Here is a 19,028-nt window from a genome sequence, read left to right as displayed (position 1 = left end):
ATGCAGGTTAGGTGCACTGGTGATCCTAAATTGTCCCTAGTGTGTGCTTAGCGTGTGGGTGTGTGTGTCCTGCGGTGGGTTGGTGCCCTGCCTGGGATTTGTTCCTGCCTTGCGCCCTGTGCTGGCTGGGATTGGCTCCAGCAGACCCCTGTGACCCTTGTGTAGCTGGTTGGACAATGACTGACTGACTGATTCTCTCTGCTAATGTAAGGTGGGTTACAGACCATCTGTTCACATTTTTTTTTAATTTTCCATGTTGATAGCAAAATTTTATTGAAAAAGATCTTTATATTTTCTTGTGATGTTTACCCCTAAGTATTTAATCTGATCTGTTAATTTTACTGGGAAAAGCACACTTTTATTTAAACTAATTTTGAGTCACAATATATTGAAATTCTGCGAGTGCATTAATAATTACTGGTACGGAAGTTTATCTCTGATGCATTTCAAAAGTAAATTGAAATAATAATGATTTATACATTTTTTTATGATGTGGAAGCTATAGTCCACATTGATTATGAGGCTCTAGGGACCCACATAAATAGTTAATAATATGCTGATTCGGTTTGATTATGCACCAGTCAATCATAGAAAAGCAATCAGTAAAGCTGTTAACTACAGGTAAAATTCCATTACAATGAATATCTTTACAACAAAATTTTCATTACAACGAAGTATTTTTATTGTCCCGACAGTTTCCCCATATGACACGAGTCTATAAAAATCGCATTACTACAAAATACATTCAGCAGATACTTTCATTACAACAAAGTGCCCAAAACACCTTGAAATGCCTGAATGAATCATCCACAGACCAGTTTGTGGTCACACCTCGGTTGTGTGCAGAAAAATTGTAATTTGTTTTCTTTCTTCGAACTTTCCTCTTACTGTTTTGTTTTTGCTGTTTTTCAGTAATATGTTTTGCTTATTATTCGTCAACATTTGAAAAACATCCATTGGAATTTACCTCATTGTCACCCTCCTATAGAAACGGCAGTCACAAAAAAATGATAACAGTTCATAATTTTTGCAGCTCTCGAATGCGGCAAAAAGAAAAAAGAGGTTGCCAGTGAATTCGGAATTTTGCAATCGACATGGTCAACTTTCTTGAAAGGCTGAGCAAAAAAAGAAGAAAAATCTCGGGTTGCAAACGTATGCGAACTGCTGCATTTGAAGATGTTGAAAAAGCAGTTTTTATGTGGTTCAGTGATGCTTGTTCAAGAAATATTCCTATTAATGTTGTACTAATTCTAAACTCTCTTGGGCCCTCCCTCAACTGGACAACACGCTGAAGAGCGTCCCGAAGTGTGATCACCGCGTAAGACTGTTTATTCATTGCCGGGGCAACAGTAGGCTCACATCTCTGGGGCGGCTCACCGCCAAAGCAAACAGAAAAGATATTGATGGGTGATGCAAGGAACATTGTAAATGCAGGGAACAGTATTATTTGGCCACTAACCTGGCCACAACCCTGACTGACTGCTGTATCTGTGTATAGGAAAGTGGTAGATCACGCTACAATTAATAACCGTGCTGTTCCTGTTTCAAGCTGAATAAAGCTGGTTTTGCTAAGGTACTGAGACTCAGCCTTGTGTGCAAGACAGGGACTTATAGCTCGACCACGATTTTTTAGAATTTGCTTCTGTGACGCTTCTACTGCAGTGCTCTGAGCCTGCTGTTGCCCTGCCCTAGCAACGGACAAACAATCTTCCACAGACACGGCAATCGCGCTTCTTGACGCACTTCAGCGTATCATTTCTGTTGGGTGGGGGGATCCCAAAAGAGTTCAGAAACCTCACAATATGAAGAAGAAGAAAAGGATGATTTGGCTTCTTATTGATAACTGTGCTGCCCACAACATGCTTCCACATTTAGATAATGCTCAGGTTTAATTCCTCCCGCCCAATTGCAAAGCAGTGCTTCAGCCATTGGATTTTGGCATCATTTGCACCCTAAAAGTGCATTATCGCAAGGAAATGCTGAGAAAAATTCTCGTCAGCATAACTTGTAGGCAGGAGGAAATTAAAATTAATATGTAAGAAGCTATTGAAACGATTGCAAATGCCTGGACACAAGTTCAAGACTATAGTGACAAATGCAGAATCTCATTACAACAAAATTTTCATTACAAAAAAATATTTTTTAGGTCCCTGGCAGTTCGTTGTAAAGGAATTTTACTTGTATATCTCTTCTGCTTCATGATGATATAATAATAAATAATATTAATTACATTTATTTATTATTAATTTATTAATTAATTACATTAATTTAGTGCTTTTCTCACTACTCAAAGCACTTAGATATTCCTTCTCACAAGTTCATGGCTTGTAGCTCTGGATTCACGAACTACAGAAGAGTGACTGCACAAGAAACACAAATTAATTTGGCACAGAACAGGTTTCTGAATGTTATACATAAATGGTTTAATAGTGGACAGCAGAATTATGCAAAAATGTGGCAATAGCAGTCGCTTTCAGTTTGGCTGAAAGAGTGTTGTTCCCACCTAACTTCCATTTCTTGTAGACATTTTTCTTTTTTTTTGATTTGTTGCATCAATTGGTTTTTATTAGAACGTTAGAAAAATGTAGACAAGAACAGGTCATTCAGCCTATCAAAGCTGGCCAGTTCTATCCATTTAATTCTTCCAAAAAACATCAAGTCAAGTTTTGAATGTGCCTAGAGTCCTACTCTCTACTACAATAATTGGTATCTTAGTCCAGGTGTCTATAGTTCTCTGTATGAAGAAAAAAGTCTGTGCAAAATTTCCTCTTAACAAGTTTCAAACTGTGCATCTGTGTTAGAAAATTAAGGATGAGAACAGGCCATTTAGCCCAACTAGCTTGTCTATTATATTGGACAGTCAAGGTGAATAGAACATCGAGTTGCCCATAATGTACTACTCTTTACCACATTACTTGGTAGTTTAATCCATGTGTCTATGGTTCTTTTTGTAAAGAAAAACTTTACAATTTTTGCTAAATCTGCTCCTAACAAGTTTCCAAGTATATCCCTATTTTGTTGTTGCAAGGTTTTAAAGTAACAACTGGGATCCACTGGACTTTAAAGATAATACTGAGCAAAAAAGATTTTTCAGTCTGTGCATAACTGTTTAAACACCACAGGGTTCATTATTGTTATATATAGATTACACTTTGTTTCCCTTGCTTGTATTTCATACTTTTGTGGTAAGAAAGGTCAGTCAACTTACCTGTTACAAGCATCTAAGAGGTGATGAATGCCATTTGGTATGAAGATGTGAAAGGTCTTGTTTGTTTACTTGTATTGCCATGGAAACCAACCCCCATAATGCACCATATACAAGACGGCAGTGAGGGAAGGGTATGTGAGAGTTTGTGTTGCTACCAGTTTGCACATTTTGTAACAATTTTTGTAGTGTATTGTGCAATCCTGAAGTGCAAACACATATCACTAGTAAATATATCGCATTCCACTTGTCTATTTTGACATGTGGGCTATCAAAACAAAAGTAGTATTTATTTTGTTGTACACTATCTTTAGAGGCACTTAAAAGAGTTGATGTTAATTGTATGGAATTATTTCTCAATTTATTCACTTTCAAAAATTGTTTTCACATCTACACAACATTTATTCATCTTTCCTACGAGCAGAGAATCATGTCTTCTTGTGAATTCTATCAAGTGCATTGTGGAGTTCGCATGATATGTTTTATTTAATAAAAGTGTAATTATTTTCTATTTTTTTCAGTGATGAGCCTTTGCTTTTATAGTTAACTGTAGTCGATGCAGCTGAGAGAGTTAAGGTCCCATACACGTAATACAGCTACATGGTATGACCTTCTCATATTTACTGCTAAAGATAAAAGCTGTAACCATATTGCCAATTATTATTACTAAATAGTATTCTTAAATGATCGAGTGTTTCCAGTGATTATTACATTTTATATTTTCTGTTAAAATGTTTAGATGGTAAGATCAGAATGTTCCCATGATCTTGGTCATCTGATGACAGCAGTTGAAAAGTGTAGCAATCTTCTGGCACTGTGTATGTGACCTCCTTTGCAAGGTGCTGCTGCTGTAAGCTTTGACCATTTGTGACAATATGATTCAGAAGACAGGTTATGAACATTACTGGGCGGATAGAAATATCAGATATTTGATTTGTTTTAGATTCCTAGATGGATTTTGTCCATGTGGACCGCTTGATGCAGTAAGGGAACTAGAAAATGAAACTGCCAGCCATTGGAGAGCTTATCTATTGGATACAAAGAGTATGGTTTCTTAATGGTTTTCACATGTTTCATGGCAGGCAGGCATGGAGGATACGCAATGGGTGTAGATTTTCATTCTAGCCACTTTTTTATTAGTATGGAGTTACTGGTGCAAATTTAACATAATGCATATTCCTTAATTACGATTGACTTGTCTATTTTTTTCCTTAATTGGCAGCCAAACAATAAAGAGATACAAAGCAAGCCAACAGATAACCAACAAATCCAGGGACAACAATCAGTCCTTCAGGGCCAACATTTTAACTCCAACCAATTTCCTACTTATCTGTTAATGAAACGCATTTAATTTATGTGAGTGAGAATGGTTCCTGTGATGGACTCGAGTCCTCTCCATTCCTGTTTTCCCAGTCCTAGTAAAATAGCCCCTAGAAACCTGAAATGGATTGGTAAGGTTCTATAAACCACCTACTGAACTCAGTCCATTGGGAGCTACAGACCTTGGATGTACCTAAATGTTACAACATGCTTACATTTTTTAACTGATTTGTAATATGGAGACCAAAACTAAACAGTAGTGCTTTATATACAGTGGTGTGAAAAACTATTTGCCCCCTTCCTGATTTCTTATTCTTTTGCATGTTTGTCACACAAAATGTTTCTGATCATCAAACACATTTAACCATTAGTCAAATATAACACAAGTAAACACAAAATGCAGTTTTAAATGATGGTTTTATTATTTAGGAGAAAAAATCCAAACCTACATGGCCCTGTGTGAAAAAGTAATTGCCCCCTGAACCTAATAACTGGTTAGGCCACCCTTAGCAGCAATAACTGCAATCAAGCGTTTGCGATAACTTGCAGTGAGTCTTTTACAGCACTCTGGAGAAATTTTGGCCCACTCATCTTTGCAGAATTGTTGTAATTCAGCTTTATTTGAGGGTTTTCTAGCATGAACCGCCTTTTTAAGGTCATGCCATAGCATCTCAATTGGATTCAGGTCAGGACTTTGACTAAGCCACTCCAAAGTCTTCATTTTGTTTTTCTTCAGCCATTCAGAGGTGGATTTGCTGGTGTGTTTTGGGTCATTGTCCTGTTGCAGCACCCAAGATCGCTTCAGCTTGAGTTGACGAACAGATGGCCGGACATTCTCCTTCAGGATTTTTTGGTAGACAGTAGAATTTATGGTTCCATCTATCACAGCAAGCCTTACAGGTCCTGAAGCAGCAAAACAACCCCAGACTATCACACTACCACCACCATATTTTACTGTTGGTATGATGTTCCTTTTCTGAAATGCTGTGTTCCTTTTACGCCAGATGTAACGGGACATTTGCCTTCCAAAAAGTTCAACTTTTGTCTCATCAGTCCACAAGGTATTTTCCCAAAAGTCTTGGCAATCATTGAGATGTTTCTTAGCAAAATTGAGACGAGCCCTAATGTTCTTTTGCTTAACAGTGGTTTGCATCTTGGAAATCTGCCATGCAGGCCGTTTTTGCCCAGTCTCTTTCTTATGGTGGAGTCGTGAACACTGACCTTAATTGAGGCAAGTGAGGCCTGCAGTTCTTTAGACGTTGTCCTGGGGTCTTTTGTGACCTCTCGGATGAGTCGTCTCTGCGCTCTTGGGGTAATTTTGGTCGGCCGGCCACTCCTGGGAAGGTTCACCACTGTTCCATGTTTTTGCCATTTGTGGGTAATGGCTCTCACTGTGGTTCGCTGGAGTCCCAAAGCTTTAGAAATGGCTTTATAACCTTTACCAGACTGATAGATCTCAATTACTTCTGTTCTCATTTGTTCCTGAATTTCTTTGGATCTTGGCATGATGTCTAGATTTTGAGGTGCTTTTGGTCTACTTCTCTGTGTCAGGCAGCTCCTATTTAAGTGATTTCTTGATTGAAACAGGTGTGGCAGTAATCAGGCCTGGGGGTGGCTACGGAAATTGAACTCAGGTGTGATACACCAAAGTTAGGTTATTTTTTAACAAGGGGGCAATTACTTTTTAACACAGGACCATGTAGGTTTGGATTTTTTTTCTCCCTAAATAATAAAACCATCATTTAAAAACTGCATTTTGTGTTTACTTGTGTTATATTTGACTAATGGTTAAATGTGTTTGATGATCAGAAACATTTTGTGTGACAGACATGCCAAAGAATAAGAAATCAGGAAGGGGGCAAATAGCTTTTCACACCACTGTAACTTAAGCATATCATCTCTTGACTTGAACTCTACAAATTGTGATATGTATCTTGAGAATAGTAATTGACAGGTACAAAAGTAAAAATACTGTCAGCTAAGTTTTTGGTTTCTGTGTATCCAGTCTGTTGGCCAAAAAGGGGAAATGAAGGTGGTGGAGTCGTGACACTTGCATGCTGTAATGGGGCTAAGTGACTGGATCTGTATCATGTTGCTATTTTTTTCTCTTATGCTTGTTAATGGAATAAAAATTAAAACTCTTCTGTTCAATAACACTCTTGTGTTTCTAGAAAATTCATTAGGTTATAGGCCCAGAGAGTGTAAATAATATATGTGATTAACTGTGGAGCCATATACGGTGTTGACACTGCACTACTTTCCCCTCCTGAGACGTCGGACGGTGGACCAGAATCGCCTCGAAGCCGTCCGAAAGTCGTTCTTCATGGCCTCTCCAAACTCCTCCCACGCCCGAGCTTTTGCCTCAGCAACAACCGAAGCCGCATTCCGCTTGGCCTGCCGGTACCTATCAGCTGCCTCCAGAGACCCACAGGACAAAAAGGTCCTATAGGACTCCTTCTTCAGGTTGATGGCATCCCTCACCGCCGGTGTCCACCAACGGGTTTGGGGATTGCCGCCACGACAGGCACCGACCACCTTGCGGCCACAGCTCCGGTCAGCCGCCTCAACAATAGAGGCACATGGCCCATTCGGACTCAATGTCCCAAACCTCCTTCGGGACGTGGTTGAAGTTCTGCCGGAGGTGGGAGTTGAAGCTACTTCTGACAGGGGACTCTGCCAGCCGTTCCCAGAAGACCCTCACAACACGTTTGGGCCTACCAGGTCTGACTGACATCTTACCCCATCATCGAAGCCAACTCACCACCAGGTGGTGATCAGTTGACAGCTCTGCCCCTCTCTTCACCCAAGTGTCCAAGACATATGGCCGCAAGTCCGACGACACGACCACAAAGTCGATCATCGACCTGAGGCCTAGGGTGACCTGGTGCCAAGTGCACATATGAACACCCTTATTCTTGAACATGATGTTCGTTATGGACAATCCGTGATGAGCACAGAAGTCCAATAACAAAACACCGCTCGGGTTCAGATCGGGGGGGCCATTCCTCCCAATCACGCCCTTCCAGGTCTCACTGTCATTGCCCACGTGAGCATTGAAGTCTCCCAGCAAAACGAGGGAATCCCCAGAAGGTATGCCCTCTAGCACCCCCTCCAAAGACTCCAAAAAGGGTGGACTTTAATTGTGCTTTAAATCCACTCTTAGATAGGACTTCTATCACAGGGGGGATCTAACACTGCAAAGATAATTACAAAGTTTATAACTGATCACAACTTATCAGACCCCTGGAGGTTTTTAAACCCAAACTCAAGAACATATTCTTTCTGCTCACCAGTACATCATTGCTACTCAAGAATTGATTATTTCTTTATAGATATTAATTTCTTGCCTATGATTAAATCTTGCAAATACAATGCTATTGTTATTTCTGACCATGCACCTCTGATCTTGGTCACTATGTCACTAAGTCATTATGCCCCACACACCCACCTCGCAGATGGCGCCTCAACCCGCTTCTATTAGCAGACGAGAATTGTACAGAATTTATATCCAAACAAATCAGTTTCTTCCTTGAGACAAATACATCCTCAGAGATTTCTGCAGGAATACTCTGGGAAACTCTTAAGGCCTTCTTAAGAGGACAGATTATCTCATATCTTTCCCACAGAAATAAATTAGAAACCAAGAAAGTAGCAGAGCTAAAAAGCGAATTTGCTAGAATAGATGAAGAACATGTCAGGCTTCCAAGCGAGGCTCTACATAGGGAAAGGCAGGCTCTACATTCAGAACTAAACCTCTTGACAACTAAAGAAACTGAACAACTAATTTATAAATCCAGACATCATTACTATGAACACGGACAGAAAGCTAATAAGCTTTCAGCTCAACAAATTCACAAGCAAGAAGTCTGCAACGCAATCCCAATAATCACCAACATGAACGGAGACAAATCATTGACAACAAAAATATATTGCACACATTTAAAGACTACTATAAATCCTTATATTCTACTGAGTTTAAAGAAGGTGATATTAAATTTAAAAGAATTGATCTTAGGGATGCTTTGCACAACTCATAATAAAGAGATAAGAGTGGCTTTTTGAAAGGATAGAGGAAAAGAGAAAAAAATCACGTCGGAAATCCTGAGAACCAGACTAAGCTGAAGATAAAAGAAAGTAGTGTAAGAAAAAGAAGAGAGAGAGAGAAAAACTGGGTTTTACAAACTGAAATGTCTGTTGACCTGAGACATCATAGAAACCCAAGGGCTGCATATTCACTTTAATGACCGATGAAAGAGTAGAGGCATAAAGTAACAAAAGGTAAAGGATTTTTCAATACTTTTAAAAATGAGGCGATAGTTAGAGGTTATGATTTTTAGCAACAGTGGGGATGTAAGGAGGGAGAATATAAAGAAAAAAAACTTAAACAGAGAAGCATACAGGTATTTTAATTATAAACCCCAAATTATTAAATTACAGTATTTACATTTCAAAGTAAATTTAATGTATTATCTATCATCAATATATGTGAATGACTCATGTGAATATTTTAGGTATATCTGAAGCAAAGTTCAAGCTTATTGTTGTGCACATTTTAGAAAATATTGCATATCTTCAATAGAATAATTACAGCTATAAAAACAAACAATAGGCACAAAAGTAAGGGATATATTTTAGTGTAAATTTTACAGAACATGGTACACACAATTATTCACCTGTTTTGGAAAGAATTTATAGGATTTAAACTCCTAATCAAAATTCACGCAGTCTGAGGCCATTATTTTAAAAGTTTCACATTTTAACAACCACCAGGTAGTCTTGAAGATAGGCTGATATAACCTTTTTTGTTCTTAGAGCAAAATCTGTCTTTTAACTGAAGCTCATTAAATAAATAGATCTATATACACCACAATGACTAAAAAGAAATATACCAAGAAACAAAGTTTCTCACTTGGCACTCACAGTGAGGAAATATAAAGACATTTTGTCATTGCTATACAGGATCCCCTGTAGCATAACTTGACATGCTTCTGTTGAATAATTTATTGGCTTAAAATATACAGTGTTAGTGTGTCTGAGAAAGGATGTGCAGAATTGTTCATAATGGGACACAGTTATGTTTTCATTCGTTCACTCCAAGGGGTCAAGCGTGTTTAACATAACATGCCCTTTTAATCAGCATGTTGATTGGTGAGGCTTTCCTGTGAAAGGCAGCAAACTATCTTTTTTTTCTGACTTCAGTTCAGAAACATCTAATGTCATGAAAAGTATAGTCCAGTCATGAGACATGTGCAATCACTAGGCTTGCAGCCTTATTTGCTGCACCCAATCTGCCAAAACATTTCATAGGCCATGTAATCTTAAACAAACTGAAGTGTGTTTCACAGTCCATTAATAAATTTCAAGCCACAGGAACTTCATCCTTTTAATGGATGCTATTTTATTTGTTTGTTTGTCTTTTTTTCCAGATTCACGAGGAACATTTTTTCTTCTAAGCTTCTTGGTAGAGGTCATTCTCCTCTAGTGGAACTTGCAGTTAAAAATAATGGCATGGGTTCAGATGATGCCATCAGATTCTGTTACATGCTGATTGAATTGGGTCATAAGAAAACAGTCTAATGCTGCATTTATTCGCTAACCGCATATGAGTCTACATTCTTTTTGCATGTAATAGATAACACTTTGAATCTGAAAGGCTTTGATATTGCTGTTGTGCAAACACCTTTATGAATACTTTGCTAGACATAATGCCAGTGCCCTTTCTCTCAATACATTCCTCAGCCAATTTGCTTATAGTAAAGCATTGCCTCTGATTTGAACTTGGTTGATTCTTTTTGGCTGTTAAAACTCTAAACTAAAATGTTTTAGCTTTTTTCATCAAGGCACAACTTAATGGAGGTTAGATAACAGTTTTATTTATATGTTGCTTTCTTCCGTTTCCGTTAATGTGTCCCTTGAAACAGCCAATGTCTCAGATCATCACTTTATAATGAGGGAAACTGACCTCCCCCACTTCATTATTCTGAACTGTTCAAAACACATCTTTGTAGTGCAATAAAGAATTTTATAATACACTTGCTTCAAAACTTGAAAAATCCATTAATGTTAAAATAATCTCTGTTAATGATCCTGTATGTTTGCATGGGTGTAAAAGGTGTTTATTTACAATCTCACAATTGGATTTGCTAGTAATTATAGCTCAGGTATATAAACAAAAAATAGCTGAACTTAAATCTTGTCTCTCATCTTTGGAGAAAGTTCACCCTTTGTGTGAAGATTTCAGAGCATAAGCATTTGATTTTTCGTGTGCGGTGAGGTACATGGCTGGTGAGGCACTGACGCCTTCAGAGTCAGATTTACAAATATATGAACCCAAAAGAGTAGCTTATTCACTAGTTGGCAGCATGCACTTTGACTACTGGTTATGTTTCATATCTCTTCAGCATTCTTTACACACACATAGATAAGGTATATATTGGCTAAGAAAGAACTTTACATTTATAGCAGCGAGAGAGAGTGGAGAGAACACATTTGCTCTGCACCCTCCACGTGTTCAAAATTTGCCATTGCAATTCCACAATTCATACTCATTTAATACAAATGAAAGTATTGAATGGTGTACAAAAATGGATTTCAATTTTGACCTTAATTGAAATAGTTATTTTTAAAGCTTTTAATTCTGATTCTTTAATCAATTTTAACACAGACTGTCCAACAAAAGGATAACAAGAAAAACAAAAGAATGTTTTAGGCCAAAATTTAGTTTTTAAATATTGGATTTTTTTTTTAAGTCTGATCCTATTTTTTTTTATAAAGTTGAAAACCGTTTATGGTCTTACCTTTATTTGTAAATGAAGTCCATGAGCCTATCCTTCTCCACGAAAATCTCTGTCACTTTCTTTTAAAAGTCCTCCTTATTTTCCTTTAGCTTTGAAAAATCTTAATCTTCCATTTTGGCAGGCAGTCGTAATAAAAAATAAAAACAAACGGACCGCTGCAGTGCACTTGACTTTCTGATATTGCTTACTTATTGCTGCCAAGAGCCTCTGTGTAGAATGGCAGCAGCAACAAGCACCTGTTGGGCTCACATGCATCCCCTTCAGTGCAGCATGGTACTGTCTACCTCACCTTGTGCCTTTTCACTGCCTCACCTGCCTCCCATGACAGCATGTCCCTGGTCACCGGTACACTAAGAAGTTGAAACAGGTTTATGAGAAGTACTCTTACAAACAAAGAGAGAAAGTGCAACACATATTGTAATTGAACCCATGAGGCTTGTACTGCAAAAGTTATACGAAAAGCAATACCTAAAAATAAAGTACAGTATAACATAAAGTCCTACTGCAAACTTGTTATTCTCAGGTCAGGTCAGTTTGGGGATCTTGCACTGGTACAGCACATTGCTGTACCCACCACATGACGAAACAGCTTGGCATCCTGGTTGGCAACCACCCAGGCAGACACGCGGTCCAGTCCCACCTTCTGGAAATTACCATCTATGTGCCACAGCCAGGTGTTACATGGGCATTCCTTTGGCCTGGTCCAGCCGCTTGGGCCCTCAACAATGAGGATCCTGCAAGCAAGATCACCCTTCGGGAATCGCACCACATGGCTGTAGTGCCGTAACTGACACTCCCTCACAATACAGGTAATGTGCCTTATTCGGGACTTCGTGAGCAACCGCTCATTCGACACAAAGTCAAACCAGTGCTACCCAGAGGTGGGTACAGTAGCCAAAAATTGTACTCAAGTAAGAGTAGCGTTACTTCAAAATAATATTACTGAAGTAGAAGTAAAAAGTAGTCATCCAAAAAATTACTCAAGTAAGTGTAAAAAATTAGTTGGTAAAAAGACTACTCAAGTACTGAGTAACTGTTTGATCATAATAAATGATTTATTTTTTAGAAATGTTGTAATAAGACAGACAAAAATATAAAATAATGTGCAAATTCTGCTATTTCCAAATAATAAAATAAAAAATGAGTAAAAATAAATAACATCTTTACAAAATAAAGATGCACAAATAACACAAAGTTCCAAATCTCAGTTTTTCACAGCAAAGCTTTTGAAGCCAATACCTACAGTAGGTAACATGTGCAAACTACTTACAATGACAAGATATACTGTACACTGACAGTATAATACTGCATATGCACTTGCCCTCCAAATGACACAGCTGATAGAAAATAACATTATAACAAGGCAGCTTGTACACATACAAGAAGTCTCACTTTACCTTAACTGTCTGTCTCTGTGCATGTTTGGTTAAAACGTGCTTGTTCTTCACTCAGTGAAGTGATGGCTAAACTTAAGCAGGAGTTGGCTCTCATTTTTCGTGGACAGTGGAACCTTGGATTGCAAGTAACTTAGTTTGCGAGTGTTTTGCAAGACAAGCTAAAACTTTTAATAAATTTTGACTTGAAAAACGTGCAAGGTCTTGCAATACGAGTAGTCCGTATACGCTTTGTTTGCCGAGCGTCATGTGATCATAACTGAGCTGATGGTTCTTCTCTCTCTTGCTGCGGGATTGTGGGCAATTGTCAGTCAGCATGCCTCACTCATATAGTCAACATCCGTATGAGCGCATACTGTTTACTACAGTATTGTGACCATGTGTGTGTGCTGTGACATGCGAGTCCCCGTCTTGCTCCCCAAAACACGAAGCTGAGTCTCAATACTTTAGCGACACCATCTTTATTCAGCTTCAAACGGGAACAGCACAGTTATTCATTGCAGCAGGATCTGCCACTCTCCTATACACAGACACAGAAGTCAGGCAGTGTCTATGCCACCACAGTTTGTGTGTGGTCATGTGACTGCATGACTACGTTTGATTTGTGAAACAGAGCCATGTGATTATTGTTGCTACGTCTGATTGATGAAACAGAGCCATGTGATTAGTATTGCTACGTCTGATTGTGAAGCAGTCATGCAGTAGATCCACTGGCGGCTTCTCCCTGGCAAAAATATAGTGTAATGTGTAAATGGAAAAAAGTAACGAGTCTACAGTAGTGTTGCCCAATATAATGGAGCAGGAGTGGCATTTCTTCTTCACAAATTTACTTAAGTAAAAGTAAAAAGTATGGTGTAGTAAAACTACTCTTAGAAGTACATTTTTTAAAAAGTTACTCAAGTAAATGTAACGGAGTAAATTACCCACCTCTGGTGCTACCCAAGGATTCTGGGAAAGGAAGACATGCTAGTAGGTAATAAGCAACATCAAAAAGTTTTATTGTTTGGGAAAATGGATGAATGAATTCATTCATCAAATTGTCAGCCAGCCAATCAGAATATCTAACAATCACATCTTGCGAATCCCCCTGGTAGAATATTATAATAAATATGCCTCATCTGAAGAGCAACATCAGAAGAAGAGAACAGAACGATGTTAGAGGAAGGCGCCAGCAACATGCAGCCATTTCCATCTCATCGTCAGAAAAGTATCTAATGAACAACTATGACTGCTAGATCATAAGCCACCTGCGACATTTGTCCTTGTCATCTTTACTTTTTCGTAAGCTTTTTCTAAAGACTATACACATATATATATATTGTGCTAGTTGACCCGGACACAGACAGGCAGACACGTTCATGTCACCCACAAACACGTTTATTTACAATATTTACAGATTATTTGGTCACACAGACCCAAATAATGGTCACTAAGACCCAGTCCAAACAGTGCACACAAACCCCAACCACAGTCCTGGCCACAATGCCTTGTCTTCGGGCCGCCTCCACTCTCTTCTGCCTCGTCCTTCTTCCACCCGACTGTAGCCTCGAATGAATGGAGACGGCCCCTTTTATATGGTTCCCGGATGAGCACCAGGTGTTCCCGGCATTCCTCCTCTGGCCACGCCCCAGCGTGGTGGAAGTGCCGGCTGTCCTCCCGGCTGCTCTCCGGGCGCCGTCATAAAGCTTCCCCCCCAGCACTTCCTGGTGTGGTGGAAGTGCTGGGGTAACAGGTCCCCAAGGCATTGGGGCGCCTCCTGGCGGTGACCATGGGCCCCTACAGGGTGGAGCTTCCATACCCTGTACCCATGGCCCCCAGAGTAACCCGGAAGGCAACCTCCACGTGATCCAGGGTGGGTGCAGACCCACATCCGGTCCTTCATGTCGTCCCGGCTGGGTCATGGCCCCTGGCATCCCTGACAATATCCAGACTTTGCTATCCACATTTTCTATTATGCGTTTCCCTACTGGTATTATTATTCATGTAATAAATACAACACTACTTTTAACTTTCTATATTTGAAGCTTCTGCCAACTATGCAATGCTGTAGTGTTACACCTTCTGTGGGACTTTGCATTAATCATAATAGTTGATTGCACTATACAACTTGGCATATATGTCAATGTCATTTAAAAGGACTTACGTAAATGTGCACTGGTGCTACATAATGATTTGTATTTTTCATAGTCAGCACCTAAAGAGTTTGGGAGTATCAATATTCACACATCAGTACAGTCTATCATGCCTACGACTTTTAGGAGACCTAAAGTACAGTATCTATTGTCACTGATACAACTTTGAATTACATGCATTTTGCACTGATTCATTTACCAAAATAAACGAATAAATAGTACTGATAGAAACTGTTGCACAATACTTTGCTGTGTTGAGTGGACTTTATAATGCCTGGCTTCAGCTGATGCATATAAGTTAGTTTTTACAATTTTTCAATAATCAGGAAATTACAAGAAGTCTGTGCTATACTTTAGCAGTATTTATTATGGACAATCCGAACATCCTGATTTGTTGGATCTTTGAGTAATGGGCATGCCACAGAAGATCCAACAGAGTTGTTGGAAGTAACCCGATGTTTGATGTTTTTTTTTTGCATTGAATGTAACCATAAACATCTTTATGAAAATCTACTTTATAAGCTTCACACTATAAGCAGTGTTTTCTATGTATTGACATATCCTCAATTTCAAAGCATTTGTATTTTTAATATTTTACCACTGGAAACAAACACAATATTAACTACAACAAAACAATACAGGTCCAATGCAATTATTTATTGAGGTGTGCAGTTGAATGCATTTGATATGTTGCTCATTATTATACAATATGATAATTAGAACAATCTAGACGAGAACAGGCCATTCAGCCCAACAAAGCTCGCCAGTCCTATTCACTTGCTTCCTCCAAGAAAACATCAAGTCGAGTTTTGAAAGTCACTAACGTCTTACTGTCTACCACACTACTTGGTAACTTATTCCAAGTGTCTATCGTTCTTTGTGTAAAGAAAAACTTCCTAATGTTTGTGCGAAATTTACCCTTAACAAGTTTCCAACTGTGTCCCCGTGTTCTTGATGAGCTCATTTTAAAATACAAGTCTCGATCCACTGTACTAATTCCCTTCATAATTTTAAACACTTCAATCATGTCACCTCTTAATCTTCTTTTGCTTAAACTGTAAAGGCCCAGCTCTTTTAATCTTTCCTCATAATTCAACCCCTGTAGACCTGGAATCAGCCTAGTCGCTCTTCTCTGGACCTTTTCTAGTGCTGCTATGTCCTTTTTGTAGCCTGGAGACCAAAACTGCACATCAAATATTGTCATGACTTAAATCAGATATAAGAATGGTCTCTTTCTTTCTAACCATTATTCATTTGAACCTTGAATGACTTGAAAGTGTGTCTTTTTCTTGCACATATCATTACTAAAAACATCATTGTGCTACATTGGAGTTGCAGATTTAGTTACTTAGAACTGGTACTTTTTATTACTGATAATTGTTATATTATAAAACATTACAATTTTTATTACTGTATCTTTTCATTTTACCCCTAGCTGAGGAAAGAGAGCAATGGGGACGAATGGCATAATATTTGAAATGTGAAACATTATTAATTTTTGCATTAAACAGACAGTAGCCTATACCTTTTCATATTTTATCATTTTGTACCAAATATGTCAGACTAATGTAAGTTATAGCATAACTAAGAATGGAGCAACATTAGGTGTGCTAAAAAAATCTTAGAGATTGTTAACTCTTGACATTTTTAATGGATAGTTCAGGATATAACAGTTTACTATTTCATAATGAATATATTCAGTTTAATTAAATGAACCTGTTCTGTGAGGTTCTGTTTCTTATCAAATGGGAGTTTCATGAACTCTCAATTCACAATACTGAGCTAAGCTTCACCTTTAGCCTGGTACAGGGCACGGCATGTTGTGATGCTTAGTTGCCTAAGTTTCTAAGTGGTATAATACTCTTTGATGAAACCAAAACCAGCTGAAATAAGCCTGGCTTCTCGATTTAAGCAAGGCTTCCATGCTAAGTGTGCTTCCCGGAATACTCGCCAGGACTACCATATTTCATAAACACACTAACAAAGTGTGAAATCAAGGAACATCATGATCAATGAAATTTTACCATTTAAGTGTGTTATTATATAAAAGACAAACTATTAAAAACTACATTAAAAAAAGCAATCAAAAAATTAAATCACATACCACTCCATTCACAGACAACAGTTGGTCTCCTCTTTTTAGTCCTCCATGTCTATCTGCCACCCCTCCAGGAATGACACGAGAGATGTATATTGGAGAATTTTGCTCCTTGCCACCCATAATGTTAAACCCAAGTCCTTCTTCTGTCTTAGGAAGCTCAACAACACGTGGGTGAGCATGTCCTTCACTTGCTGCAAATGCTGCTACTGTGGCCTGGTAAATGGGACACACATAATTAAATTAGAAGACATATGTGCAAGATTCATCAATGTAAGGCAAAATAAATAAATCAAGACAAGTAGCAAGATACAGAGAACAAAATTCAAAATTAATTGTTGAAGCCTGATCCTAATTTTAGAAACAGCAGAAGAATTTTAGTAAATGAAGCACAAGGCTGGGTAGTAAATAAAATCCGGTAGGATTATACATATAAAACAACATTAGAAGATTAAAGGGAAAATAAAAAGAATGGGGGAATTGATACCTTTGCAGTGGCTTGTGCTCGTACTTCAGCTCCACCAGAAATATCAAGGGTTCCATATAATTGTTCATAAACCTGAAAAAGTATCAGATTGACAGACTGAAAATGTGTGTATATTTATTATGGGAATAAAACTGACAAAAGTAACCAAAGAATCCTATGGCAAAATGGGAAAAATTTAAGCATATCTGTTGTCAAAAAGTATTCTAGTTTTGTCCATATACACTGTACTGTAAACACTTTAATCAGAATTTTATCAGCTCAGGACTCTCTAGAAAAAGATTACCATTTAAAAGTCGATTTTCAAAATAAATAAAATGCAGGCAGTGCAAAAAGCTTGTTCAGTTGTTACTGCCTTACAGGTCCAGTTTAAGGGTCAAGTCTTTAGCCTTGACACGTTCTGTGTGAAGTTTCCACATTCTCTCAGTATGTGCATGGGTGTTTGTTCAAAATCCTGTAAGTGTATGACATATGTTAATTGGCAATTCCAACATGAGCCAATATAATTGACTTTAAATGTTTTCTGCAGAACACAGGTATTCCATTCAGGTAAGACAGGCATCACTCCGTATTACTCTGAAGTAATTAACTAAGAAAGAAAATAGATGGAGAGATAAGTAGAGAATTCATCTGAAATACTTTCATAATATGTATGCAAATTAGTAGAGACAAGTTAATATCTAGTGTCATACACGTGCAAATAGGAGGACGTTGTGTGGACCAAGTAATGGTAATTCCACGCCAGGCCAGGGGAGGGCGGGGTGCATTAAACCTTCTCTTGCTATCTCTGCAGACCAGCCGTGGGAAAATCAAGAACATCACTTCCAGTTCCGGCGCCCAGGAAAACGTCACTTCCAGTTCCGGCGCCCAGGAAAACGTCACTTCCAGTTCCGGCGCCCAGGAAAACATCACTTCCAGTTCCGGTGCCCAGAAGATTGTCACTTCCGGTCCCAGCTCCCAGACTGATGTCAGAGAAACATCACTTCTGGTCAACCTACATCACTTCCAGTTAACATATGTCACTTCCTGTTTGACCATTTAAAACCGCCATCTTTTCAAACCTTAATCAGTTCTGTTTTGGACTCCGTACTGGCAACATCATTGCATGAACTTAAAAGAATCCTTTGCAGCTAGGAATATTATACGGGTGGCTGCCCCAAACCTTTTATACGTGTGTCGAGTTGCTTCATTTTACAGTGGCGTAGTCGGCAGGATGATAGCCTCCAGGAGAGAACGGAGGATAAACCTCAACCTAGGCTCGACACATGCTCATATACCAACAAACTATCAGATGGGTAAGTACGCTCCCGAGTTGCTGAGTGGGCGTCAATTGGGGCGTGTCGGGGAAAGCTTGAGTATGCTTTGACCCATCATCCTTTTAAAGGTCTGGGGAAAAATAGCCCCGGGAACCACAGACTAGAGCCAAGTGCATCAGGGGACGCCTTGGGTACTTATTTTGGCCTCCTGGGTGTGGGGACTGCCCCATCATATCCCACAAAGGGCAAGTTCTTTAAAGGTGGGAAAAACCCAGGCTGGTAGGTGAAAAACATAATGGCCTGGACCTATAACCCAGCTAAGGCAACCAGGAAACAGGCCGT

At 38.8% G+C, this 19,028-nt stretch overlaps 1 protein-coding gene across 2 annotated transcripts in view; it reads right to left on the bottom strand.

Annotated features, from left to right (window-relative positions):
* The window catches only part of lin7b (lin-7 homolog B (C. elegans)), a 241,381-nt gene that overhangs the window by 61,813 nt on the left and 160,540 nt on the right, over window positions 1–19,028 (bottom strand). For both annotated transcript variants that reach the window (XM_039774743.1, XM_039774744.1), the window contains exons 3-4: window positions 17,434–17,505; window positions 16,953–17,162 (exon numbers count right to left, since the gene is read on the bottom strand). In XM_039774743.1, coding sequence (XP_039630677.1) covers window positions 16,953–17,162; window positions 17,434–17,505 — 282 coding nt within the window. The remainder of the gene's footprint in view (window positions 1–16,952; window positions 17,163–17,433; window positions 17,506–19,028) is intronic.

Source organism: Polypterus senegalus, chromosome 13 (genome assembly GCF_016835505.1).
Source record: "Polypterus senegalus isolate Bchr_013 chromosome 13, ASM1683550v1, whole genome shotgun sequence".
NCBI classification, from domain to species: domain Eukaryota; kingdom Metazoa; phylum Chordata; class Cladistia; order Polypteriformes; family Polypteridae; genus Polypterus; species Polypterus senegalus.
The sequence above is the reverse complement of the archived record's forward strand: the minus strand, read 5'-3'. Positions and strand labels throughout refer to the sequence as shown.